General features: G+C 48.5%; 3 protein-coding genes across 5 annotated transcripts; 1 reads left to right on the forward strand and 2 right to left on the reverse strand.

Moving 5' to 3' along the window:
• Nucleotides 1–201: 201 nt before the first annotated feature.
• LOC122369908 lies at nucleotides 202–27745 on the forward strand. 3 transcript variants are annotated; one of them, XM_043345050.1, is made up of 32 exons: nucleotides 202–671; nucleotides 901–1074; nucleotides 1433–1651; nucleotides 1838–1963; nucleotides 3951–4045; nucleotides 5162–5307; nucleotides 5580–5740; nucleotides 6038–6200; nucleotides 6370–6533; nucleotides 6785–7102; nucleotides 7309–7424; nucleotides 7815–8035; nucleotides 8299–8396; nucleotides 8590–9164; nucleotides 9524–9666; nucleotides 10009–10157; nucleotides 10490–10591; nucleotides 10805–10998; nucleotides 11467–11655; nucleotides 12003–12165; nucleotides 12509–12637; nucleotides 12955–13172; nucleotides 15662–15759; nucleotides 16066–16202; nucleotides 16427–16694; nucleotides 18872–18976; nucleotides 21567–21706; nucleotides 21957–22073; nucleotides 22322–22463; nucleotides 22751–23064; nucleotides 23372–23512; nucleotides 27521–27745. In XM_043345050.1, exons 1-32 carry the CDS (start codon nucleotides 441–443, stop codon nucleotides 27653–27655), a joined length of 5691 nt encoding a protein of 1896 aa, XP_043200985.1. In that variant the 5' UTR covers nucleotides 202–440; the 3' UTR covers nucleotides 27656–27745. The 3 variants fall into 3 exon arrangements, with proteins under 3 accessions (XP_043200985.1, XP_043200984.1, XP_043200986.1); XM_043345049.1 differs by having other exon boundaries at nucleotides 218–671; nucleotides 6782–7102; XM_043345051.1 differs by having other exon boundaries at nucleotides 218–671; nucleotides 6782–7102; nucleotides 16514–16694.
• LOC122369910 (hyaluronidase-like) lies at nucleotides 13206–15139 on the reverse strand. Its single transcript, XM_043345053.1, has one exon. The coding sequence runs from the start codon at nucleotides 14828–14830 to the stop codon at nucleotides 13478–13480; it is 1353 nt and encodes a 450-aa protein (XP_043200988.1). The 5' UTR covers nucleotides 14831–15139; the 3' UTR covers nucleotides 13206–13477.
• Nucleotides 16945–21464, reverse strand: LOC122369909. The gene is made up of 2 exons (XM_043345052.1): nucleotides 19257–21464; nucleotides 16945–19225 (listed from the first exon to the last, which is right to left on the reverse strand). Exon 1 carries the CDS (start codon nucleotides 21129–21131, stop codon nucleotides 19461–19463), a length of 1671 nt encoding a protein of 556 aa, XP_043200987.1. The 5' UTR covers nucleotides 21132–21464; the 3' UTR covers nucleotides 16945–19225; nucleotides 19257–19460.
• Nucleotides 27746–27875: the final 130 nt, after the last annotated feature.

The raw sequence follows: 27875 nt of genomic DNA on the forward strand, positions 1-27875 counted from the left end.
CTCTAATTATCTGCCAGCTTTTTCAGTTTTGTCGTCGTTTGAAATGTGAATCGTAAAAGGCGCCGTACGCATGTTCATTTATGCAGCCAATATTTACTCGAAAACGAGCATAAAGTGCACGTGAGAGGCGGTGTACAGCGAAGAAAAGGCACGTTCATGCGTTCGGCTCTACACATATTCACCAAATGATGAACAACTACCAATGCAAGACACTAATGAAGTCGAGGTGCCCGCACATAATAAGTGCAGAGCATCGTGTAGCTCACGTTTTGCGACAAAACGTGCCGCAGTAGTCGACGAGCGGAATGCGTTATCTTTGCGTTGCATAATACGATACTGTTATAGGAAGGATAATCCATTTGCAAACGTCTTTTTCATTTGTACAGATGTGCTAATCAGTGTTTCATGCGACTATTATCTCGCCAAACACCACCACTAAAATGGACCCAAATGAGATAGTCGACATCAGACCAGCTCCAGCGAAGCCGGTCACATTCAGCTGGACAGCACCAGATAACAACGGGTATCGAGTCAGCAGCCAGACCAGACCTTGTCTCTGGCCAGAATGGAGCGACAGCGCCGTCAATAATGAGCGATGGGGCATGGCTGCACCCAAACCAAAGGACAAAAAACAAGCAGCTGCAGCACCCTCGTCACTTTCTTCAAACGAGGTAGGGAGCTCCTATTCACGTCAGGAACATTAAGCATGAATAACTACTGAATTTTTAAGTCTTGTTCGATGCTTGCTTTGCAAGCATATACCGTCAAGATACAGAGATAATCTAAATTCGGCAGTAACTTATCCACAAACGTAAAAGTTCTCAAAATATTGTATTTGAATACGACAGCGTCTCCGTCACGACGTGGGGGCTTTAATAGAAAACATAACGTCATTCACAGTTATTCGAGGAACCTTTGGGAAAGCGGTTTCTCTTCAATGATATGGAAGCCAGCACCTGGATACGACTCTCGGAATATTTCTCAAATCTAGAAGAGACTGGCCCTGTAACGTGGGATGAACAAGAGTTTGTTTTCGACGTGTCGGCTCCAAATAAGCATCTCGTCAAATACAAGGTAAAGCATTGATTCTACTCAAATAAAACAATTACCTAACTTGTCTAGAACAATTCATATGCACATATACCTATATAATGAAGGAGCGATTAAAAAGAGGGTGCCTACATCGTAAATGGCAATTGGCAAGGGATCATACGTTTCTGCGAATGACCAGCTGATGTGATCTTGCACCCGGATTGCTTCGAATAGACGAGGCAACAGAACTTCATAGTCAAATCGGGATATCTTTTCTCACTTACTTCTCATTGGCCAGCCATGCTGAACAGGTATTGAAATACCAGTTGCCCAGCATATTCGTATTCCTCTCACTATCCCACATCCTGCCGATTATTTCTCCTACATCCGATCTCCTCAGGTGCTCCGACAAATGATGACCGTGCTACACGCGCTCTGGGAGCTCGGGAACGCCGGAGTTCTGGTCAACGCCAACTATGTGCCCGGCGGCCAGGGCGGCGTGGGGAAGCCGTGGCGACCCTGGTCGCTGATCTACTCCATGTGCCGGGCGGGCCCCGGGGTGCCGCATCAGCCCCTCTACAACCCCAGCGGCAAGTACCTGGTCCGACTCTTTGTGCTGGTAAGTTATGATATATTTGGGTAAGAGCTATGGATGTGGATCTATGCTAAGATTGTTTTAGGGCGTCACTTTGGACATTAGAATTGTTTCCTACATCAAAAGCTGTAGAGTGTAGACGGTTGAAAAATGTCATTCTCTAGAGTACGAGCAGGCGTTATTTCGTTTTGTTGTTCCTGGAATTTACAGGGGTGCTGGAGACAGGTATGTGTGGACGACTGGTGCCCCCTGGATCGAGAGGGACGGCCTCTTCTACTGCGCTCCATGAAACTCACCGAGCTTTGGCCGCTGATACTCTCCAAAGCCCTTCTGCAGGTGTGCTTTTGAGTATTATTTTTCATTTTAAAATCTGTATAAAATATTCTATTCATAATGATTGAGAATTAAGCTCAGTATAATCACGACTTTTAACTTGAGCAAACAGACATTAATTAACAGAGAGGTACCTACCCATAGACTGGAAGGTAAACAGAAGCCTAAAAACGTAAAAATTATCATGCAGAGAATGGAAGACACACGTGGAGTGAGCTGTTAAAGCATCTTTATTTGATACAACAATGTGTCAATAGAACGCTTTATATTATTCCGAAGATTAATCAGCATTATGCAGCATGCCCTCTAACAACGCTTCACCGTAGCACCGCTTCGCCGTGAGATGCATTTGCCACAGCTCGCGGCAGAACCGTGCGAAACGAGATCAGGCTCATAGTTCCAATGTCTACCGCTAGATGTCTGTGAAGGTTTGCGCCGGGATGTATGCTGTGCCGCATGGCTAGTGGCTAGTTTCCGCACCGGGCGCTAGATGTCTCTGTAGGAATGCGCCGGATGCGATCAGCAGGTTATCGGCTGCTCAGAGGTTACACCGTAAGGAGTACGCTACTTGACTTGAACATAACATCCTATCGGTGCCGTGAAAATTATGCCCATGTAATAGCATGCAGTGCAGGGCACCTATTGCTAATAAATGCATAGCGAAAGCTTCACGATATCCCTACGGCTTCAGCATGATGAAGACATCACATATCTAACTCAGATAGCGTCAGAATATTTGGGTCAGGAGAGGGTCCAGGACATCAGAGTTGTACTTACTCAACATACACGCAGCCTATGCGGTATGCATTATGCACCACATACCTGTATTATTATATATTACTGACCGGGCCGACGAAATTATTTGGAAACGAGGTTTGCAAAATTGACGGAGGCCCGAGTGCGGAGCACGAGGGCCGGAGTCAAATTTTGCAAGCCGAGTTTCCAAATAATTTCGTACGGCTGAGGTCAGTAAGATTTTTCCTACATGCCGCATACCTATTAAAACGTTTTGACAGGTTTTGGTCACACTTATACAATTGTTTTGTCCATAATTTCCTTACAATGATTGCGCTACTGCTGTGGATAAAGCTCTGAAGGAAATTCATAGAAGAAAATGCATCGAATTACCTTACTTCCAAAAGAATAGCGTCTAAAAATATCAACACAGAATGGCACAACAACTGGATATCCAAGGAACATAATACATGAATAATTTGCTTGCCACGACATAAGAACAAGAAGAAGGTATAATATTCCTAGTGATTAAACGTAAATTTTCCAGTGCTCTTACAAGAATCTTTTATTTATTTATGTAATCGTACTTTGTTTATGCTCTATGGCTGAACTTTCGTGAAATACATTATATTTTCCATATTTTACATGTTTGTTTCGAGGAAAGGACTTACAACTTTCAAATAATAACGCAATAACTTAGGCCCAAGGTATCAGTGGACATATCAAACGAAGATAAGACAACAAACGATAACGGATTTCGATAGGCGCATATCTTACCATAATTTCGCCTTTGTAACCAATACAAAATATTTCAAAACCCTTGATAAGCAGAGCAGATATTTTTTTACCAAAAAATGTTAGTTTTCTTATTTTACGCGGCAAATATCATGCAATAATGATGTCAATTATACATTCCGAGTCAATTATACCTCTGGGCTAATGCGATAAACTGTAGTTTAGAGGTCATTGCCCTGGGCAGTAAACCCGGGCAGTAAACTTTTGTTTACTGCCCGGCCTATCAAATAACATGGCATTTTGACACCGACAGTTTCTTGGTCATAGTTTTACTGCCCGGCTCGTGCTGTGCTTAAGACATACCCCGGCATGTAGGAAACTATTGACCTACACGTCTTATGTGAGCAAAACATTTTGGGTAGCGAGTCGTGAGTAGCCTCTCTGCTCCTGCCACCTTCATGCAGATCTAACACACGTATGTATGTTTGGTTTACACTGCTTTTTGTCACCACGTTTGCAGGTGCTCTCGTCTGGTCGTCGATCGAGCGCGGATGTCGAGGGCCACGAGATTGTAACCATGCTGACCGGCTGTATGGAGAGGACCGTTTACATGAGGTATAATGACGTAACGGTCAAGTCAGTTTGGAAGAGTCACTTATGGTAGAGGCATCGTACGTAGTCCGATATGGGCTGGTCTCCTGACTGGTTTATTATTTTCATTAACTGATATTTTTCTCAATGAATCATTTCATGTCATAATGCGCAGATGCGTTGAACTTTCTTGCGATTCTTTGAATCCATAAAAATAATATATTTGTAATATGTTGATAGTCAAGCAATTTTCCTTAAGGATAAAAACACGCACAAAACAAAAATAACATAAAGTAATTGGACAAAACGTATGATCACAGTGATCACAGTGAGAGCAGTTCAGATAGGTCGCTCGAACACAAGTCGACAAAAAAGCCGACGCCGCTTACCTATGCGGATCTCAATCACCAGTACCCGGATGCGTCCTTTACTCGCATCGCTCACAACTTCTCTGTATCAATTAACAGTCCAGGCTTTGAATGATTCTCTGGTCCGCAACCACGCTCTGGGCAATCAACCACAGATTTTGTAATTCAAGCTCAGTGGCCCAAGAAGTAAAAATGGGCGTAAAGCCAGAATGGACCAGTCGTTTCCGAATATTTTTTTCAATTTTTATATAAATTGAAATGCTGAAACAATATTTTAAAATATGCACATCATGCATATATCTAGAAGGTTTACACCAACCTAGATACAGGCAAAGTTTTTGGGTGCAGACCGCATAAGATCTGAAAGCATCGGCAATACGGATAGGCCGTGCCATAGACGTAAATAACTTGCCACAAACGGCAAGCACAGAAAACGGTTACCGGAAACCTGACAGCGTTATAATGGGTAGACGTGAAAACTCAGATGTTTTTACCTGTTCTTTAAATAAAAATATTTATGATAATAATAACACATATAGACGTTGCCAGAAGAGTAAAACAGATAACAAACGTTGCCAGAGGGGCAAAACAGATTTCAATTTATTGCAAATATCAGCTGCGAGCCGGACATCAGAACCAGCTAAAGTCCTGCTGTAGTCTATCTAAACATTCCTGACGATTCTGATAATACATAGATGTAGCTTTTTGTACGGCCTCTATAAGCATTCTTACGGCGGCTAAGATAATCGAGTCATTTTTGCACGCCCTGCAGACACATGAAGGCGGAAGAGGTATGGAAGCTGATGCAAGAAGAGCTGCTTCCTCGATACACATGGCCAGAGCCTCCTCCGGAGAACGTTATGGCAGCACCGTCAGCGACCTCCTCCCCGAGGCCGGCACACAGCAAACAAAAGCCAGGCAAGGGGCGAGAGGAGAGAGAGATAGAGAGAGAGAGAAAAAGAGAGAGAGAGAGAGGGAGAGAGAGAGAGAGAGAGAGAGAGAGAGAGAGAGAGAGAGAGAGAGAGAGAGAGAGAGAGAGAGAGAGAGAGAGAGAGAGAAGTCATAGCCTTTTAATTCCGTTACTAATATATTTGATTGCGAAACTATCGGCCGTATGAATTGTTTATATCCAAGGTAATTTTCCAGCTACCAATCTACACTATAACAGCGCAAACGTTTCTCCACCGCAGGAGAGAACTCGGCGACAGGTGATAAAAAAGGGAAGGCCGACAAGGCCAAGTCCAAGAAGCCCCAGCCTCCTCCTACGACAGAGGAGAAGCCCGAGGAATCCGAAGCAGTGCTGCAACTGCGCAAAAAGCCGTTCGTGTTGGCTATGATGGAAGACACACAGGTACTGATGGTGTCAAATCACCAGCCAGAGTTTTGGGAGATGGAGAACTGGCAATCGGAAATTAATTGTTTATGACACATTACAATACCTTTCGCTAATTACAGCATGCGTGCACGTAATTAAGCATAATGTTAGCCAAAATTGCATACATTTATGCATACATTTATAATTACGAAGTGTCAACAAAGGTCCTTTCAAGTCAAGAAGCTGATCAGCTATAAAACTAACCTCTGTACTCTAACTAAGCTTGTCAGTCGGAAATATTCTACAGCCTTCCTCATCCCACTCTGCCACCAGGATCAGTACTGCTCGGCGGCCGACGTTCCCCTGGACCCTGATCTGCCCCACCTAGCGCTGGTCTCCCAGTTCCGGGACGTGCCGCTCGAAAAGCCACCTCCCCGACCGCCCACCCCGCCCTGGAAGAACGTGCGGCGCTACCTCTGGGATCCGGACCTCACCAGTACGTAAATGAAGGCGAGGAATTAACATTAATTTCTTTGAAGAAATGCATGAGCAAAAATGTCGGCAATGATCTAGCAAGCTTCGAATCATCAAATGCTAACGCGCTTCAGTGTTTGAGTGATTTTTACGTAAAAACACCAATACTGTTCTTGACTCTTACTTCGCAGATCCGCCTCGTCCGATTCAGATGCTGGAGGTGCACACTCCTCTGCTGGAGGTCACCACTCCTTGGAACCTGTCCAGCTCGGAGCTGACCACGGACGCTGCGGAGGGGGTGCCCACAGATGTCCCCTCCTTCAGCGCCGAGCACAGTCCTGCCAGTGCCGCAGCGGTCAGTGCTTACTTTTTAGGGAAGTTTCTCCCTTTTGCAGAAATAACGATGGTTATATAACAGATAGAGGATAAAAAAGAGTGATGCTGTTAGTTTTTCAATCAATAGGTAAATATTTTACGTTTTCATGTGCATTCATGTATGTTTTTATGAGTTATAAATAAGTATGTCAGGATAGGAAACTAGCAGTCTGGCAGTTGCACTTTTAAAGCATGTTTCGAACATCTCAAACCGGATTTTTCTGTCAGCAGACCGGAGGAGAGGTGTTATCAGACAGCAGCGCGCGCGCTCCAGCCACCGCCAGAACTGGCGGAAACAGCGAGAGGAACAGCAGTAAACCGAGCAAAACCAGCAGCAAACCAACAACCAACAGCACAAAAACGAGCAAAACCAACAGCAAACCGGCTCCGACCGAAAGTCCAAAACAGAGTCAGGCCAGCAACAAATCGCCCGCGCCCGTCACCGTGGACACGAAACCAAGCAAGAGCGGCAACAAATCCAATAAGCACGACAAGTCTGTCGAGAGGAAGCCGTCAGCGACCCAATCTCTGTGTCAGCGGGTCAGTGGCGTAAGTAGGGAGCTGCACCGTCTAAATTTACGTTCCAACCTGTTATTGCATCGTGTTAGTTTTTATCGTTAGAATAACTTTTAAGGGATTTCCTTCTCTATAATGTTATCCAGTGTAATATTAATTATGAAGTGTTCATGACTTCGATATCAGTTTGCCAGAGCACTGTTTCGATAACGAATGATGTGACGTATGTTCTGTCTCAGAGAGCGTCGCGTCCGCTGGGAAGAGTTATGTCCCCGTCAGCACCGGCCATCATAATGGCAAAGGCAAAAGAAACCAAGACGTGGATGCACATGGATGAGTTCTGCAAAGTATTCAAGTGAGCAATGACAAACATCGGGTCTGCCCTGACGTGAAATAGCATAATTGATGAGTTATAAAAAGTTATTTTGTTGCATATAAAGGCGCATCGACGACGGGATCATTATGCGCCCAGAAGTGACAGGAATTCCTCCATGTCCCGCATGGACATGGAAGCTATGCGGCACAGCATAACTTAATGCCCATTTAGAAGTAGTTTGGTTACACTTAATTAGAATATACTTATTGCCTCGCCTTCAATAGTAGTAATTACTCTTCTTGGATGATATTTGCCTGTTTGACCTCAACAAAGAGCAACAATAAAACCCCCTCCCGTCAACCGAAACTTCAACTGAATATTCAATCCCAGCCCGGTTTCGTTCAACCATAACTTCTCCTTTCTTCCCAGTCGTCTCCACCTCTTCTACTCGGTATCAGCTCTACGCAACCAGTGCGTGCTCTCTGACCTGGTGACCGCTCCGACACCGCCTCCCAACACCATGTCGGGGCGGGGTGACAAAGACAAGGCAGATAAGGCGGCCAAGGGGACCCGTCTGTCAGCGAGCAGCCGTCACTCGGACGGCGAACACCCCCTGAGGCGACTGGACCACACCGAGCCTCTCTACATCTGTATCCTGTCACGATCGGGCTGTGGGGGGGGGGGGGCAGCTGTGGGATGTGAATAATGGATGGTATGGCCAGAAAGATATTATCTTAGCTCATATAAGAGCGTAAACATAACAGAATCTCGGTGTGCTGTTTTATACGCCATTTTTTCGTAGAGAAATTCTGTATCCGTACTTGCATCCGATAGTTCTGTCTTCGCTGTATGAACTCACTTTTGGCCTTGGAAGGTTTCGATGACATTGAATTTCCTTAGCATTGATACCCAGTCATCGACACGCTGGAAAGCTCTCGGATCTTCATCAGTCTTCATGTGGCGCCGCCGGAGCCTCCTCCCGAACCACCCGCCCCGGTACCCGCCAGCATCGTAAGGAACTTTGGCTTGAGTGATGTCTCTTAAAAATCGATCAATACAAATTGACATCAATGCTGAGACATTGTTCCATGATGTTTTACGCAAAGCAAAGCTAAGCGTTTCATACAACGATTGAGCATAATGCTGGGGTGGCTAAATATTATCATCTCACCAAGCCTATTGTAGTTTTTTTTCTGTCCACCAGCCGGACGAGTCGGCGCCCCCTGCCGCCGCCGTGGAGACCCCGGTGACTGCCACCGTCACCGACAGCCAGGCAGTGTCTGCCACAGCCGAGACCGTGCCGGCGACACCAGCCACCACTGAGAACCCCAGCTCGATCACAGACAACACGGCGGGACTCTCAGAAATCCCCGGAGCGCTCTCAGACAACCCCGCGGCGCTGTCAGATACCGTAGCTCCTTCGATGACCTCGACTGAGACGCCCCGGGCGCCAGAGCCCTCGTCTTCTGTCCAGGCCACCGGGACCACACCTCTGCTGACCGCTCGCTCGGAGACCCAGTCTGAGTCGGCACCGGCTCCGGCGCCCGCCGAGCCGCAGCCGGAGCCGGAGACACAGCCGGCAGCACCGGAGCCGGAGACTGAGCAGCCGGCCGAGCCGGAACCGGAACCGGAACCGGAGCCGGAGCCTCCGGAGCCGCCGGAGCGGCGCGGAGCCGCCGTGGTGTCAGAGTACTGCTGGAGCAGCGACCAGCCAGGGAGGGTGATGCTCACCCTGGGCCGCCGCTCTCCGGACTCGGGAGTCATCAGCCTGCCGGCTGGGTAAGCGATGATAGGCGAGGTGGTGCTCTGATTGCTTTGCACGCAAAATTAAACTCAGTAGCAGCTGCAAACGGCACCGTTGAACGTTTGACTAAATACCTGTTGCGTTCAGTAACAAATTTAATATTGCTGTCAAGAGGACTCACGGAATGCATTTGTTTTAATTGTAGGGACGATGATATAGAGAAAGGTGAAGCTCTGTCATCGTAGCAAAACCGTTGAAAAGCTCCTCTACATACTCCTCTTCCTTTGGATAAGGTGCATTTCTATTTGTATTAGAGGTGTTTGGTCGGTATTGTAGAAATAAGGCGTCATATTTCTTTACACCAACATGTGACGTTCCTGTTTTTGTCGTGCAGGCGTCATGTGGCCCAGCTTTTAGTGACGTCAGGCCGAGGTTATGCGCTCCAGATCGGCTCCAACAGCCAGTTTCGATGCGGCACCATTCGTGACCTGGTGCGATGGCTGGCAGAGCCTCCGCGACGCTATCTCAAGGCTGGCAGTAAGTCCTCTCTTCAGAAGCAGCACGATCTAAAGTAGCAGCAAGCATCTGAGCCAAGCTATTCATTATCTTAGAAAGGTAGTTTTGAAGTTCAGCCTGCATCTGAGGCTCATTATGTGAGGTTGTTTGGAGTTTATTCTGCGACTGACATATTTAACTTGTATTTGACTTTGAAGAGTTTTCGAGTTTCAACAGACTTCAGTAAACTCCCTGCATATTTGTTTTCATTCCGAGAGCAGTCCCGTTTACCTTGTGTCTGGTCAAGACATCCGATTCAGTTCTGTGATATGTGCCTACGTCAGTCACATGCTTACTGAACTCTCACCGTCTGTTTTGCCACAGGTGACGTTTCTGATGGTCTTCTTCAACTGATGCAAAACTTTATCTCTGAGACACCCAGTGACCACAAGGAGAAAATGTCCGCCCTCTGCCGCATATTCTGTCCCGAGACCAAACCGGAAGAGAAGGGCCTCCGCCTGTTTTATCAAGAGGTGAAACTTGTCTCTAAAGCTGAGTGGTGACTATGTCCATAAAGTTAGTGATCCCGCTCATTTGAATGATGCAACGTTTGTCTTTCACATTTAAAGCGAACGCTAGCAATGCTTCCCGGAAAATGTCAGTATGAGTAACCATGTCTACTAATCTAACATATAAGGAACTTGAAACGAACTCTTGTTACATAATTCCGTGCACTTTATTGCGCAATATTCACTCAATTCAGTTGCATAATCGGGCTGCGATGTAGGCTTTACATATAGAGCCAACAGCGCCGTCTCTTCCGCTGCCATTCCCAAATCTTATTTTCCCGGTGCCTCCTTTCCAGACGTTCCTGAAATGCCTGTGTGAAGTTTTGCCGCAGCTGCTAGCTGGTAATATAAACAGCGAGTCCGTCTTCCCATGGAAATGCTTTCTGATGGATGCAAACGTAAGTTCAAGGGGGCCGATAGACCAAACATCATGAATGGGAAATCTGATCTGCATACATCTGCAGCTATATTGGGCTTCCAGGGTAATTTATTTGCTTGGAAAACAAATTTCCATCTTGCTGTGAACCGGAAGACATTTTCTTAGATCAGAAAAATCCTCAACTCTTTTCGGTAAACTGCGGTTCACACTCTCAAATTGGCGCCGATTGCAGCACTCGATGCAGTGCCGCCGGGCCGGCAGTCCAGCACCCTCCAAGGACCGGCCCAAGAGCAAGCAGCGCGCCGCCACTCAGGGCAAGAAGGAGGTCGGGAAGACGGGCAGCACTCCGGCAGCGAAACGCACCGGCAAACCGCCCAAGGAGGAGTCGGAGCGCAGGAACGGACCGGACGATGACGTCTTCAACAAGTGAGCTAATTAGTCGGAGGCCACCACTAGAGCCTGAAACAGACTATTTCCTCAGTCAGGAAATCGCATGCGAGAGCCTATTTAAATGCATGGAAGCACGCTCGCATCAATCGCACGCACCTCCCGGATGCGATTGCTGCAAAAAACTATAATGTAGTTGAATAGGCTCTCGCATGCGATTTCCTGAATGCGGAAAGAGTCTGTTTCAGCCTTAAGAGGTGGTTGATGACTATTGCTATGGTAGAACAAAATGTACTCCTAATCGTGGGACTTATTGTGCAATGAAAGTAGACATGCAGGGGATATTTTATCATAATTATTTGTTGATCAATTATCTCAACATGCATGATGCAAGCTGCAAACTCTCATACTAAATGACCGCTTGGCTAATCTATTTTCTTGTCACGGTACCTCAGCCCAATGAAACACTGATCTAACCCGATGTCCCCTCCCCCCCCCCCCCTCCAGAGGATATGGGTCACTGGAGACGACGGCTGCCGTACAGCTACAGGGGTTTGCGCGCCGGCTGCTGGCTCGGCGAATGCTGCGCGCTCACCGACGGGGAACCATCGAACACCAGCGGGTGTTGGCTGAGATTCAGCGGGCGACCCCTCAGCTGCAGCAGCAGGCAGATAAACTGGCTGCCGAGATGCTCAGGTGGGACAGGCATTTAGGTAGACGGGTGGATGTTATCAGTGGGTAAAAAACGCAAATGACTCGCAGCAAGGCATGAGACGAGGTGCTGTTATTAGCTCGGTCTGTTGGTTTGGGGAAGCTAAGAATTGCGAAAAATGATAATTTTAATCATTGATGCTAATCTAAGTTGTCAATTGCATGGATAAACGATTAATGTCTTGTCAGATGGCAACCAGCTTATGGAATTTCCTCCCCATACCTTGCATCACAATGCCTTTTTTATTCTCCTGTTTGACTTTCATGACCTTGGCTACGTCGCTGTATGATCATTTGCACAAACTCTGATGTTCTTCCCCCTGCCTCTTCAGGAGGATGCTGGACGCCACCCGACCGCTGATGTCCCGGTACCAGTTTTACGGCGACCTCTTCCACACGGCCAACTGCACCGAGATGAGCGGAAACGCCACCGATGTGGGCGACCACCGCTGGTTCCTCCTGTTCCGACTCGGATTCCGAATCAACACTGATCATGTAAGACATGCGAGCGAAAAAGAAGCACCCGCAGTCTGAATGCAGGGTGTGAGGTTGTTGAGGATTAGCTCAGTACTGTGATATTTGCGGAATGCAGCCTTTTCGCTGGACGTTGAACGGAAAAAAGGTATGTGTGTACGGAGAAGAAGAATGAGAAAAAATAAAAATAAAAGAGCCAGTGATCGAATGAAATCCAGTTTATCAAGGATGTCACTATTTGCGAATAATCATTGCTCCCTAAAACGTTCTACGTCACAGTCCCATAGTTTTCATCTTTACGGCGAGTTACGGTGAGTTAATACTGAAGTCGTTTCATTGACTTTATCGGGCGACCCTGGCGCAGGTGGTTGCGATTCGTCCGTACGTGTCGGCCGGGTTTCCAGTACGGACTCATCTGTATGACCTGGACAACAGGTGTCTGATGGACCCCGTCCGACACACCGGGTACCCCATGCAGGCCAAGAAGGGAGCGGTGAGTAATATCGTGGCGCCGCGCAGTCGTGATGCTCTCAGGCTAACATGACCAATTACAGTTACTAACTGTAATTGGTCAGGTCAGTCTGAGAGCATCACGACTGCGCGGCGCCACGACATAGTCAGTTAGTGGTCTTCCAATATATTGCAAAAATATATGTTTTAACCTCTGTGTTCATGGTTGTTTATTCAGTTTATTTCTTTGACTATGCCTGGCTGTCATGAAGACATTGTAGAAAGCCTAAAGGCTGAGTTTACATGAGTCTACACAACCCCATACACAATCCCACCCTGATACGTGGCATCGTCCTGCAGGAGGGTTTCTGCCTGGTGGCGGAGGCCCTGCCGCAGCAGGGGCAGCGGGAGGGCCACGCCGCCGACGGACGCTGGACCTGCTGGCTGATGGACCAGGTGCAGGACCGCAGGCTCTTCTCCGATGTCAAACACATCTCACTGGCGGGCTGCGCGGCCTCCTTTCACACGCGCCACGTCGTGGACTACTACGTGCCGCGACCCGACCAAGTGGTCTTCGAGTAAGTGAACGGGGCAAAGAGAAACGCATGGGCACAGGGTTTTAACTTGTATTAGCATGCTGTCCGACAACTTACGTGTTCGGTTTTTACAGTTTTCAGCTACCCGAAGCACAAGTACGAGCACTCTAACTCGTAAGTTTTCGGTTCACTTTGACTAACTTATGGCGAAGTGTATTTCAATTCGTTTCACAAAATTGTAAGCATCATTGTTCTTATGCGTCGAAAGTGTCAAGGCCTCAAGACAGAGGCTCATTGTAACTGGATTTAGGGTAAGGACGCGTGGCTGCTTTACTTCAGCATCATACCTATCGATACTTTTCCTGCGTCCGCTTGATCTCCCACAACTGCTGATCCAGTGAGGACTGCCATTCACGAATCTTCTGCAGCTGCTGGTTGTTCTCCCACCCCACTCCGCCGTCTTCAACCGGTGCTTTCTTTTCACCCGTCAAATAGTTGACCCTGTTGTCGCCAATGCCGAATGACGAGTCTGATGTCCCCGCGAGTAGCTCCAGCTCAGTGATCATACCCACGCCCTTCTTTCGCTGCGGGTCGGGCTGTTTCTGAGACCACTGCTTATGCTTAATCGCGAGACGCAGCAGCTGGCGACCGGCCGGCTGCTCCAGCAGCTGTCGCCAGGCGTCTCGCTTGGCAGGCGTCAGTTCGACCAGGGTCTGCACGATGGGTCCCAGGTGATCACGTAGGTACTCCTCCAAACGAATACACTGGGCCGCTGTGTCGCAGTTGGAGGACGAGCCCCACATGACCGCGCCCGCCGAGCCACGCGCAGCAGGCTCGCCGAGCATGATGATGAGGTCCTCGTCCGAGAGGTAGCTCTCGTCGTCGTGATACTGGAACCATGTGTACGGGAGAATGGGAAGACCCTCTGCTTGGCGCCGAGCCTCGACCAGCCGTCCGATGACAGTGTCTCGGCGATTTTCGCTGGTAAAATTGTTCAGGAAAAGGTAGATTGAGGGGTACAGCGCAAAGCTGTCTCCAAACAGCCAGGACAGCTGATCGTTATGCTCCCGAACGTTCCCTGGACACGTTCCGTTCTCAACTTCCAGGTTCTTGCACAGGGGGTACTGGTAATAGCCCCAGAGCGCCGCAGGGCGCGCCTTCTCCGCCGCCCTGAGAGTTTGCTCGAGGAAGAGACGCGCCCACCACTCCCAGTCTTCTCGGGCCTGTTCATCGACTCTCTCTTCTGGCCAGTCGGGGTGTTCATCTCGCACTGCCTGGTGTGACGCGAGCCGGTACTTCATAGGTGACTCGGTGAACCACGGCGTCCACTCCTCGAAGTCGATCACTGCCAGACCGCTGAAGTTGACGTCTGGAATGTAGCGGTCCACATCAGCAGCGAACGCGTCTAGGTGAAGTCTCAGGTCGCCCAGCTGTGGAAGCCCGCCGTTCACCCGGGTGCCGTTGGAGAGGATCTGAGGATACAGGCCGGGGTTGTAGAACAGCACGATCCGGTCTCCCCGGAACGCGCCGTCCGAGTTGACTATGAACCCGTACTGTGCCGGGTCGATGGTCACGTTGAAGTTGGCGCACTCTGAGGAGGGCACGTTCCACACCACCTTGAAGGAGTCGTCTGTCTTCTTCGAGGTGGCTAGCGGAGACACCGTTAGCAGTGCCAGCGTCAAAAGAAGCATGGCGGTCATAGTGAAGGGTGCTCAGACAAAGTTTCTAGGAACACTGAACCCTGAGCTTTATGTTGAACAGATGATTACAGTAAAGAGAAATGCCAAACAACCCGAGCACAGAAAACAGTCTTAGTACAACCCTCTTTTTAAACTATCAGCAGTCTTCGCTAGGAGTAAAATGGTTGTTCCCAGGCTCAGCTCGTCCACTGGCGTCTCACAGCACCGCTGACAGGCCACTGACCGCCGTCCGGCCCGTCCCGGAGATCTGTTTGGGTCGTATCAGTTCAGCTTCCGACGACGCCGTCCGCTCGCCCTCACTATCTCGGGTCTATGAGATCGGCCAGAGGAGCATTGTGTTCGGCGATGTCTCAGTGGTATTTTGAAACCCAGAGTTAATCGGTGCAACGTCGGTCCGAGACTTGAACTTTGCAGTCCAATGATGCAACTGTAATCGCATATATTAGCTCAATTTTACTCTCATGTTGGGGTCACGTTTTCTCAGCAGGGTAATTCATGAGCCCATGTTAGGCAATATTCCAGGGCATTTTATTCCAAGCATTTTATTTCATTAAGATTGCTGATTGCTGGCAAGTACCTACACCTATTTTGATGAGTGAATTTATAAAAGGGTTGTATCTAGTTCATCAGATTGTAGTCTTCTGAGGGTTGACCTTACCGCTACGTCATGGTTAGCCTATGTTATTGTTCACTTGGCACACTAACTCAAGTGCTTCACTTGAACGAAAATAACAATACAGCGATACACGAGTGCTCTCATACTTTCGGCACTAATGTGCCTTTTATCTTGAGCTTCGGTACTTGACATTCATGCTCTCCGTTTCGTAACAGCTTCTACATGAGAGCGGGAAAAGGACATCAACTTACTCTGCAGATGGAGACAAGCCATCGGAAAGCCCTCATCAAAGTGCAGATATTCGATTTCGAAAGTAAGTTGTGCAATCGTTAGGTTGCACGTTTGGGTTATCAAGATTGCATCTTTTGTTCTATAGATCGCTCCGCTACGATTTGAGACGGCACAATGAAAGTTTGGAAGTAGTTAATTTAGTGATCATTTTGGAGGACAGTAATACATTTGGATGTTGGAAGGCAGGCCAATGTGACCTACTGACCGTCTCTTCCTAAAAAGTAAATTAGCCGTCTAGTGCAAAGCATCACAGCTGGCCTTCAACAGTTGGGTTTTGACCTTTGCAGCTCACTTTTTCTGACCAGCTGCTCGGTTTTGGACGTTCCAGACAGCGTCGTGGCCAGTGCAGAGGGTGAAGGGCAAGCGGTCATACCACTGTTCGTCATGGACGGAGAAGAGTATTTCATACCGTCTACCAACGTCCACGGCAACCACGATGGAAAGAAAAAGGGCTCTCTCAACAGGGTAAATAGTGTCTTTATTTTATCCCGCATTATGCACGCCGTATGATGTATATATGTGTTATGCATTGAGACATCTAGCATGCTCTGTCTGGTCTACAGAGCAGAGACCACAATGAAATGTTTCAGGTTGAATCCCTGTTTATTCAATTATGCACTTATCACTGACAGCCCTGTTCACTCAGTTATACAACCCTCGTCATTTTCCCCTTTCTTTTGACCACACAGAAGGAGCGCGGCGGGGCTCCGGACTCGCCGGGTAAGAGGGGCGCCGGTAGGGGCCGGTCGCGCTCCTCACGCACCAGTGGCGACCACGAGCGGTGGTCGGGAGACAGCGGCGGCAGCAGCAGCGGAGACGTGAGCCGACCCCAGAGGCCTGACAACTGGGACCGCTACCGGCTGGTGTGTCGGGTGCAGGCCGACACGTGGCCTCTAACGCGCTCTCAGTGGGGCTTCGTGCACAAACTGACCCAGGCGGGCGTCTCCGAACAGTACAGTAAGTGGAGGAAGCCCGGGTGTCGGCAAGTTGTGAGAAAACTGACGTGATGTATGGAAAGAATGGATGAGGATAGGGCAAATTGATAATGCGCGCGATGTTTATTTTCAGAAATAACTTGTTTCGAAACCTAAGAAAATTCATAAAATGGAACTTTATCTAGGAGTTTCGAACATTTCAACAACATTTTGATAACCTATAGCACAGGAATCTATGGCACTGGAAGTGAGCAATATGTAAATTAACTACAATTTGACCATCTTATATTGACTAGAAACACAATCGTTACAAAACGCGACCAATAAACAGTAACGCTGCCCCTCTTGTCAGTTTTCAAGTGGGGTCCTTTGACACGTTCGTTTCGGATGCGGTTCGCCACAGTAAAATTCATTCAGTAAAATTCAAAAGTAATTGGGCTGCGATCTTAGCATTTATGTCCCTTGTGACTCGAAAGCGAGCCAAACTATTAAAAGGTTGTCCTTTGCGTATAATCAAAGTGAATTAAACCGACATGTAATAAAGTAGGAGACATTCAAGCAGATTACACTAGCGATTCAAACGTCCACGTCATTTAATCTTCATCAGACCCACTGTCGGACCCGGAATCGCTGCCGCTGCCTGAGTCAGCGCTGCTGGACCCGCCTCCGTAGTCGCTATCACTACCGCTATCGCTTCCACTGTCACTTCCGCTGTCGTCTCCCTCCTCGCCGCCGTCCTCACCGCTCGCACTCACACTGCCACCGGCAGAGGCGGCGGACGCTTTCCGTTTCGCGGAAGAGACGGTGACCGAGACCACTTGTTTCGGCGAGCCGGAGCCAGCGCTGCCCACAGCTGAGGTTGTAGACCGACGGCTGACAGACTTGTGGGAGTCCACGTCTGCTAGATAATCCTCTTCCAAAGCCTGTATTTTCTTCCGTGCAGAGTGAACTGTTTCGTGCAGCTGCCGATCGAGGTCACGGAACACCTTTTCTTGTTTCTGAAGGCGATAGTCTCTCGCCGCCATGCAGCGAGAGCATGGATAGCCACCCTCCACGTCCACCATTATAAAGTGGCCGTGAGGTCCGCCCACATGTTCGCCAGCCTGCCGACGGTACTCACAGCACTGGCTCACTCGAGTCACGTCAAAGCCATCGACATAGATGGTCAGTGAGAATGGGTGGCCCTCCCGACGCATTGACCTGAATGTTATGTGATCACGAGGACGGATAACTTTAGAAAACACCATGTGGGCATAAAGACCGCAAGGCTGTTGGAACACCACCACTTTGGAACGCGCATTGTACAGTTTTTGGAGATATTTTCTCCTCAGACGAGGCATTGGATTGGTCAAATCTTCTTCCTCTTTGATTCCTAAGAAACGCATGGTTACGATGACCGGTTCTGTCTTCATTGCCAGCACAAATTTTCGAGGCGGTTGGGCCGGAAATAGACATGGTATTCGTTGCTTGTACTGAGTACTTGTTTTCCAATTTTTGTTTTTCTTTCTCCAATATTCAGGCCCATGTTTGCACTCAAAATAATCCATTTTATGCCGAGATAGGTGTATGCTTACGAATGCTACTCACAATTTACTAAGCGATTCTTTGTTCGCCGTTTTGTTTTATTTTCCGATGAAACGTGACAAATTTCTTACACTTCCGTAGAGAAAACAATGCTGCACTTTTCACTTATTAATTTAACACTTCACTTGTTTTCATCCCCTGTAATGCATATTTTATACAACCCATCAATAGCTAATTCATTAGCGTTGTAAGGAACACCTGTAGCAACTATAAGTGCCATCCACTGCTTGAGTGACCGTCACTTTTGACCAAGGTATATACAGCCTGACGACAAATCGCGGCGAGTTAGCACCTTATAGCGCAGCAATAACACGGCAGCTCGATGCATAATGAAACTGAGAATATATACTCGTATTCCCGACCGGCAGCGGCGCGGAGCGGCCTGGCCGGGGCGGGGAAGATAACAGCAGCAGGGGAGGTATCACGCCCGGAAACAGTACAAACACACATTTCAGGTTTATCGTTTATCTGTCTAAAAACCTGCTGCTCCGGCTCGATCGTCAAAGTGACTCAAGAACAGCTGCTCCATTAAATTGTGCTGATCTGTCGCGTAACCTTTTCCAAAAGCATCGGTTATTTAACTTGGCGTCCCAAATAACCGTGTTTTTATTTCAGTTCATGGACCTTTCGAGTTTCGCTCTCAAGTGGTGCTACCCACGAACAAGAAACCAACGAAAAAAGGACGAAATGCGCAGCAACACAGGGGCAAGCCTCAAGCTGGTGAGTACCAATTCAGAGACCGTTGACACAAGTGCTCGCTAGGTTTTAAGTCAAATTGCGTATGTTCAGGTCATTCACACAACGATTAACAATAAAACACAAACACGGTTTTCTAGAGATCTGACACACGAACAAAGGACCGACCGAAGACACAAACAGGACGTCATGACATTCATTAGAACAAACCATACCACACATAGCCCGTAATATCTTAACAATGAAGCTAACACCAGAATATGCTATCAGCATGGTTGTTAAAAACAACCAATTAACAGATACATTACAACTTCTGGTGTCAGCATCATTGAGGAAATCGGTTATGTGCAGCCCATGACATGCTCTAACAAATGCCACGACGTCCTGTAATGCATCTTCGTCCTCCGGTAAATGGGCGCAGTGGATCTAAAAACATAGTCGGACGCAAATCTCAATAAAAACGAGCTTAATTTGACACTTCACATGCAATGAGCACTAAAATATCTCGCTACACTATATTCTCACCATCGTCCTCATCCTCAAAGTCCTCATCCTCTCCCTCATCTTCATCCTCCTCCACCTCCTCTCCCTCTCCCTCCTCGCCTTCCTCCACGTCCGCCTCCTCCCCGTCATCCTTGAGCAGCGTGTCCTCCAGCAGGTTCAGCACCTCGTCCGCGCTGACACCGGCCGATATCAGCTGACTGCGGTCGGCCTCTAGCTGTTTGCGCTGCTGCAGAAGGAACCGTTTCTTCCTGCCATGCTCCCTTCTCCTCTCTTGACGTTGTTCGTGCCGCCACCTGGCGCCTGCCAGCAGTCGCTGCACCCTCCTCTGTCGGTACAGCACCACCAGGAAGAAGGTGAACAGACACAGGTCGAGGACGAAACCGATGGCCAGGACGCGCAGCGAAGTTCGCGACTGCGCCAGACTGTAGGTCGGCTTGATGGTGAGCTGGATGACAGCGATCTCGACGCCTTCCTCTGCGCAGCTGTACCGGCCGCGGTCGTCGCGACGTACCGAGGCGATCATGAGACGGCCGTCGCGCGACACGCGCATCCGGTGGCCGCTGTCGGCGAACACGGACGACTTGTTGATGACGCGGTTATAGTAGAACCAGGTGATGTCGCGGTCCCGTGGCCGCTCCATGCGGACGCCGAGCATGCTGCCGATCGCCGTGTCTGCTACCATCTTCTTCAGCTTCTTACGTATTGTCTTCTCGGGCGGCCAGGGACACTCGAGGATGGCCGGGTCCTGTTCGAAGACTGCTGCTTGAAAGCGCTTGCGAGGAGCCGGTCCGAGAGCCGCCAGGAAGGAACGCTCTCTAAGAGAGTCGGCGGCACTCTTTTTGCTCTTGCAGCGTCGTGGGTTGGAGCAGTTTCGCCTTTGAAGATAATCAGGCAGCTCCCGTAAGACCAGACTCAGCTGCTTTTCGTGCAAGAAGACATGCATGGAGCGCGCTGCCAGACCGGTCTTGTAGGAAACCGATGTCCTTCCGCGGGTGTTCTTCAAGTCATCCTGCTCGAAATCAACATTGCGCTGTCGCAGCGTCCCCATACGCCACATCTGGCCCGGCTGGCCCTTGCAGCCGTGACACGTCGACCACGGGGCCCACGACAAATACAGCTGGATGTCCTCGAAACGGAAGTACGTCTTGAGCTTCTTCGTGGTGGTTTCGTTGATGTACTTCTCCTTGTATTTGTCCAGGTCGCGTTCAGTCGATCCCTCCACCGGCGGCGTCCTCTGCGGGAACAGCATGTCCACCGTGTAGATGTACTTGTGCTGGCCGTCCGTGTGGTACCGATCGAAGCAGTAGTACATGCCGGTGTCATTCACATCCAGTTCTTTGATCACCAGCGTGTGGTCTGGCCCGACGGTGACGCGCGCCGAGTCACCGGCGTCGAGCTCCACTGGCTTTCCGGGCACGTCGACCGCCCACAGGTCGGTGGTGAAGTACCAGCGCTTGGAGGAGTGGTCGTCGCGCTCGTCGCAGTGGTGGCACGTGAGGCTGACCCGAGAGCCCGGCAGCCGCTCGACCGTCACCACCCGGTCGCGCTCGGCGATCCCGATCAGACGGTTACGGTCAGCGCAACTGATCGAGTCTAGCTTCCTACCGCCTTTGCGGCACCAGCAAAGCGAGATCAAAGTCAAAAGCAGGAGTAATTGCGTAAAACGCATGCTCATCGATGTTTGTGGAGCAGCAATACGCAGGAAACTCGGTGAATCTGAATTAGCTGACCCCTTAAATTAGCGTCTTCAACAGCTGTGTCAGCTCGGCCGTGAAGAAACATGGTGTGCGAAGTCGTGTTGAACACCGCTAAGAAAATAGTCGTGTGCATGCGTATGATCACAGGCGATGTTCCAAGACAACCGTCTCATAATATTCCCATCACTTTTTGCAGTTGAGCGATGTTAACCACCAATACCGCAGTAAATCACACAGTTATAATTTCACCTGGATTACTGATAAACAAAGTCAGCGAAGCATTGCATTTGTACACTCGGAAACGCGCTTATGCGGTATTTAACCCAAATTCGCCACGTTAACGCATTCACGTGACTTATATTGCGTATAACATCTTCAAAAATTGTTTGACAGCCACTATGTTCACCCCTCAGCTCCGCCGTCCGCCGGTGCAGGCGGCAGCGGCGGTCCTTTGGTGACGGACACAACGCCTGAGCCCGTCCGAAGTTCGACAGACATCGACAGGAGCCGGCCACACGTGATGCTGAGGCTCGTCAGCACGGAACAACGAGCGGTACGTCTAACTGGGGAACGTATGTAGTTCGCTACGAGCCTCGAAGTTTTATTATTAGTAGCACCTATACCAACAAAATCGAGCCAATCATATTTTTGGAATATGGTACTCTGTATGATGACGTAATTTTGGGGGTTTGTTATTGGGTGGTGTTAATTATATACAGATGGTTACCATCCGAAGTTGGATAGACCTAAAGCTCACATTGAAATTTGAATGACATTGAATGCATACGGATTTTGTTCCGCAGGATGAAATCGAGCTGTTCTACAACCACGACCACATCAACGCCATCAAGCTGGAAAAGGCAGCCTGGGAGACGGCGGACGCGGGCAGGGCTGAGCGCGCCCGGAAAATGCGACTCGAGGTAAGAATGTCCAAAGTGTATACCGTCAGGCACCGACAAATTCATGATCCTCAAATGCAATTTTCTCGATGCGTCCTTCCGCGAGGCTTAGAGCCGAGCCAAACGGCATCTAAACAATGCCAATATATGCAAATGAATTTGGGTCAAGCAGCATGACATCACAAACTGCACATTGCTTCCGTGTTGATCGCGGAGAATTTCTCCCGAACCTTCCAACTCCGTATATGTGTGTCCTTGTCCTTGGCTAGTACCTGGACCAGCGGACGTGTCGCCTGCCGGACGAGTGGCCCACCCTGGTGCCCACCACCGCCGCCGCTACTCCGACCCCAGCCGGTGGAGACAACCAGAGGGCCATGGCGCACTCGGAGCTCGCGACGCTGCCCTCCTCAGGTGATTATGTACATCAATTGGATAGAAAAAAACACCGTGCTAGATAGTTGCAAAGTTGGTGTAGATCAAATTTGCCTTTTAAGGCTGGAGAGAACCGGTCTTGAATTTATAGAAACTGATAAAGAGATGAAAGCCCTTAAACCAACCAAGCATACCTATTCGAGAGTCGGCCCGATACGTGAGAAATCCCGATTCCAATAGGTAACATAAAATCACCAACGCATTGAGCAATATCACAGATCAATTTCACAGCCCCGTGTGATCACACGAGATGTGACCGTTTTCAGAGGAGTTCGAGCCGCTGCCTGAGAGTGACCTGGAGGCCAGTGACCTCCGGGAGGCGCCCCTGGACCCGGAGCCGGAGCCGCCGGAGCCCCCGGAGCCGGCCGAGTCCGGGGCGGGGCCGCCGGAGCCGCCGGACCGCGGCTCCGTCCGGAGCCCGGAGCCGTCGTCCGACCGTGAGACGGAGCCGGAGCTGGCGCCGGAGCCGCTGTTTGTAACGCCGCAGCTGCCGCCGGCGTTCGTACTAAACGAGGTGGACACGAGTCTGTTTGTGGTGGACCAGCCGCGCCGTCTGACTGTCTGCGACGACCAGTTCAAGGTCAGACAGCTGCACTGCACCTGTGATGATAGGAGTGTGGTGAACCCTTCATGTTGATTGTGGTAGACACTTGGTGTGTTGTGTTCACTGTTCAGTCTTCTCAGCTTAGCAACTGTCGACGGGCGGAAGAACTATCTGTAGTGCTTAACGACGAAAACAAAGGGTGGGACAGCCCAGTTTGTTCAGTAAGACAAGCGTCCTTTGGTTCTTATCCAGCAACAGCATCGAGGTTACCTTGAAAATAATCCTTTGATCTGTGACGATGATGTTCTGTAACAACTTACGTGTCTCTCCCCGGCCGACACAGGATGAACAGAGCAAAAAACACGAGCGGCGGATTGAGAATTTCGCTCAGCGCTGGACGGCCGTCGGTGACTTCATGTCGGCAGAGCACAGCGGAAGAGAGGACGCCAAACTGGAACAGATGACGTCACTGCACGGCTCATTGGTGAGACTGATTTCAAGGTGGATAGCAATTATCACAATTTGGTGATGATTTATAACGTAGCTGTGTACAGTGGCCAATTGAAGAGCAAGGATCAAAACGATGGGGAAAACTGTCGTATCTCAAACTGACAATTTTTTTTTGGCAAAACTGTAAAATCAGACGCTCGGGTCTGGGATTAATTCGTTCAAGAAGCCAATGTCTAACACATGTTTCTCTCTCGAAAAATAATAAAAATAAATGAATAGCTGCACTTGTCATTATTGACAGCTGTTGGACAATGCCTGATCTAATGCTTTGTGAACATTCCGAACGTCACGACTCGCTAGTGCCTAAGCCTTCATCACAGTGACACTAATACAGGTATTGTTTGTCAGAAAGATGATTGTTTTGCGCAGGATATGCATGGTGTTACACAACTATAATGGCATAGGAATTTCCATTTTTTTAAGTTTCGTCATGAGCCTTGACTACCACTCAAGTTTGAAACTAAGGTTAAGTATACATTCGTAAAGTATAAAAGTTTGTATATGAATTAAATGTCACATTATATCAATCGGATTTTGTTGAGGGATAGTGATCCAATGAGATCATCCTATAATGGAAAGTGCAGCGTGGTAGATCATAGACCCTAAAAGCATATACATCATAACAAAAGGTTTGTCTGGGTAACCACTGAGCTGCCACGGCATCATCCATGACAGAACAATCAGCTGACACTTATAACTTATCAAAGCATCAGTGTCGTGTGTGCTGTGCATGCACAATGCACGCTGTATAACGGTCACTTCGGCTCATTAATTCCATGTTATTGAGAGGCTGTCATCCATGATTTCGATGCGCTAAGAACCGGTTGCTGCAATGGCTTCTCGTTACTAGGTCAAGGCAGGCACGGGTCCTCAAAACTGGCATGACAGGACCCAACTATGCATGCTTGCAGAGCATCGTCTGCAACTGAAAGATATTGTCATGTGAAATAATTTGCAGCTTTTACGATACAAACCCAGGGTTATCTCATATAGCGCTGCACTTAAAGTTCAGTTGATACGTAGGTATGTGCTATATTTTATGCTTATATTTGTTTGCATTTCTGTTTTGCAGCCCTTGAAAGAACAGCTGCACATATGCATGGTAATTTAATTAAATGAATCACGCCCCGCAGTCTGCTAGAAGGAGTGAACTGTGAATCTCCTATTCATAAGCGTCACAAGGCGTTACATAAATTTTTTTACCATACTTCGTACTGGCCGTACGACGATTTGCCCCACAACCGGACCATTATTTGGACACTAATTCCATGAACGTGCTTGCAACTGCACAGTGCACATTTGATAATCGCACTGGTGCCAACAGTGAAAGTGATGTTCTGGCATTCAAATGAGTGGCAGCCAGCGGTCAGTCGGGCTCTTAGCTCAGAGTCGACCTGACATCGTGGCCCTGGCCGCCCTAGAGGCCAGTTTTATGGCGTGAAAGTATTGCGCACCGCGCAGTGTTAACTCGGTAGACACACAGCCACTCAGAGATACAGACCTACTGCGCCTGAGAGATGCAGACACTGCGTCAGAGCTACAGAGACGACGCAAATGAGAAGCTGAAGCCTGAATGACGTGCTAAAATGACGTAGTGCATGGGTATATGAGTGAAAGCTTAGCGTAGAATAAGTCTGATCTACCAGGCCTGATCTCCCACGTGCTTCCAAGGACACTTGTGATCTGATACGACATCGCCAGGCTGCTTAAAAATAGGTACTGTTATACCTCAAATATTGACCTCTATTGTAACCTTTTAGAAGACGTATGCTGCAAAAGTAACCTCTCTGATCTTCATTTTCATATGAGTTACGAAATAACTTATCCTATTCTGCATTGAAATTATTTTAGCACGTAAAACAGCAAAAGAACGAGATATATCCACAAAGCAAGTCATAGTCATGTCCTCGGCCAGCATTAAATCGGTTTTCGAGATGGTCATTTCCCAAAAAAAAAGTTCCCAAAAATGTATCTCTATATAAATCGAAATCAGAAGACAGTTTCCATTTGCTAAGCCCCTATTCCGAAGCTCCCGGTAGTAACCAGGGATTCGAAATCCATGGGTCACTGGGTCAGACACTCGCCTCTACAAAACATTCGTACATAAACAAAACGATGTTATTTGTCTCGAAATGTTATTCAGCATTCAAGTTATGCATTGCACCACCAACGAAATAAAATAAGTACGAAAATGGTATCACAGGAATAATCGTTTACAGGTTTAATGGCACTATTTCACCTCATTGTGACACTACGAGCATTGTTATTTACATAAATTACCAAATGCTTAAATAGCAAATTAATTACCATCAAGGCCACATGCTCCAATTGTCCACAAAGAACCACATTTTGTACCATTTCGAAGATGCAGTCTTCCCAAGTCTTGACTCTCCCTACTCATTCCCTCCTTCATTCCGGTATAGCCTGGGAAACAACAGAACCAGTAGAATTACATTACCACACCCCTTCACCCTGTCATCTCAAACATTTCATATCTACTCGTAAGCATCCCCTTCCGCTTCTCCATGGACATGATACTCGAGTTTTAAGAGGTCCGATTGCGTTGGTCATCGGTGTCTATCCACAAACGTGACGTCGAGGTCTTCAGTCACCCTCACGACCTCAGTCACGGTCTAAGACGCGACGTTCGAGCTCCCTCAGACGCGACGTTCGTGCTCCCTCAGACGCGACGTTCATGCTCCCTGATCACCGGACGAGATACGCCGTTGTCGGACTCGTGGTTGTGGTAGATCTGGAAGTTCGATTTGAACAGGTTACTCCTCAGGATACTCCGGATGTGCGGAGACTCGGCTGGCGGCGCACGACCCAGAGGCACCACGCTATTCACAAACTGGTCCTCCTCAGAGGCGTCTGGGAAGTACAGAGATCCGTCGGGACGTGCCACAGCTACAGCCAGCAGCAGCAGGCACACGCAGCACGTGGAGAAGAGACGCAGCATGGTCTGGAGAGGTATACGCGGTGGTGAAGACGGCGTTGAAGGCACTCTCGGAGGCTGTTGCTGTTGTGGACACAGACCGTATGCTTAACACAGCAGAGGTTGAGTTATATGCCGGTTCACACGGTATTTCAGATCGTCGAGCTGTGGATTCCTTGAAGTCACACCTTGCTCCTGGCTCACCGAAGATCAGACCGCCTCGCTCCTAAATGCGCGCGATCCTCCGCTGCGGGACTATCTCTGCTGCTCAGCGCGGCAGACCTCGCTCACTTATACCTACCTGTGGCCAGTGACGTCATCAGTCTCTACGTCACGCGGTTGCTGCTTTGACGTAACTGGCTGGAAGGCTTGGACGGTGGGTCATACCGGTCCAGGAATCATCGCCGGTCCAGAGCGGCTACATTCGGTTCCGAAGAGAGGTCAACAGATTCTCCGTATAGTGATATGTGCCATTTGGCTAGAATGAACGGAGCTGAGCCTTCACTCGAATGTAATTTTAACTTTGAAGATGATCAGCGGTAATGCTAAACTATGCAGCTTCTATAAATCTCATGATATATTACGTATAATATATTTTGCGTAGGATATTTTAAGGGAATCGAGGAATATGTATCTTGTCTCTATACCTATGTAGTGTCCAATTATCAGATAATATAAATCAAAGATAAGTCATTCACAAGCATCAATCTGTTAGCTGCTACTGAGCTAAAGGTCGCAGGTCATAAAGCTCATCCTGAAATGGTTTGGATATATGACTCTGATGATACTGCTGATTATAGGTAGCCACACTAAGCTGCTTATATGCGTTTTTAAATAACCTATGAAAGAGCTCGTTTATTGGGAATTATCATGCTGAAAATAGCCGCAACAAGGCCCCGGCCTAGCTCCCCCTATACCTACATATACATGCTTTATACGAGTACAACTCCACATGTGGCTTCCATAAACCGCTCTGTCATCAGTCATAAAATCCCACCAGACGCGTGCCCATCTTCTCGAGTGACGCCACCGCCCTTCCACCCACAGAAACCGAGTCTGAGGTACCGGGCGTTTGCGGAGGTCATGCGCGACAACTACCGCATTCAGTTGGCGGAGATCGCGGCGGCATCCGCCCAACAACAGGTCGAGACGGAAAAGTCGGCCAAAAAGAAAAAGAAGTGAGACAGAAGAAGATGGAATGACGCAAAAAGGAAGCGGTCAAGATGTGTCGTGATTGAAGTTTGGTGGTGAATAAATTGATGGCGAGTTAAATTGGTGCCTAATTCACGGCGGATCGAATTGCTCGAAAACATTTACGTGAATTTTATAACTTCAGTCGTCTCATTGTTTGCTTTCCCACCGTTCCTAAGACATTTGAGCGGCACAAGAATCGGTAATTGTT

This window comes from Amphibalanus amphitrite, unplaced genomic scaffold (genome assembly GCF_019059575.1).
Source record: "Amphibalanus amphitrite isolate SeventyFive unplaced genomic scaffold, NRLGWU_Aamphi_draft 001083F_arrow, whole genome shotgun sequence".
Taxonomy (NCBI): domain Eukaryota; kingdom Metazoa; phylum Arthropoda; class Thecostraca; order Balanomorpha; family Balanidae; genus Amphibalanus; species Amphibalanus amphitrite.

Coding starts and splice junctions, on each gene's coding strand:
- LOC122369908 (XM_043345049.1), top strand. CDS start 441: ATGGACCCAAATGAGATAGTCGACATCAGACCAGCTCCAGCGAAGCCG. Junction 12,638..12,954: donor TGCAGGCCAAGAAGGGAGCG/GTGAGTAATATC, acceptor ATCGTCCTGCAG/GAGGGTTTCTGCCTGGTGGC. Junction 22,074..22,321: donor CCCGGAAAATGCGACTCGAG/GTAAGAATGTCC, acceptor GTCCTTGGCTAG/TACCTGGACCAGCGGACGTG.
- LOC122369910 (XM_043345053.1), bottom strand. CDS start 14,830: ATGACCGCCATGCTTCTTTTGACGCTGGCACTGCTAACGGTGTCTCCG.
- LOC122369909 (XM_043345052.1), bottom strand. CDS start 21,131: ATGAGCATGCGTTTTACGCAATTACTCCTGCTTTTGACTTTGATCTCG.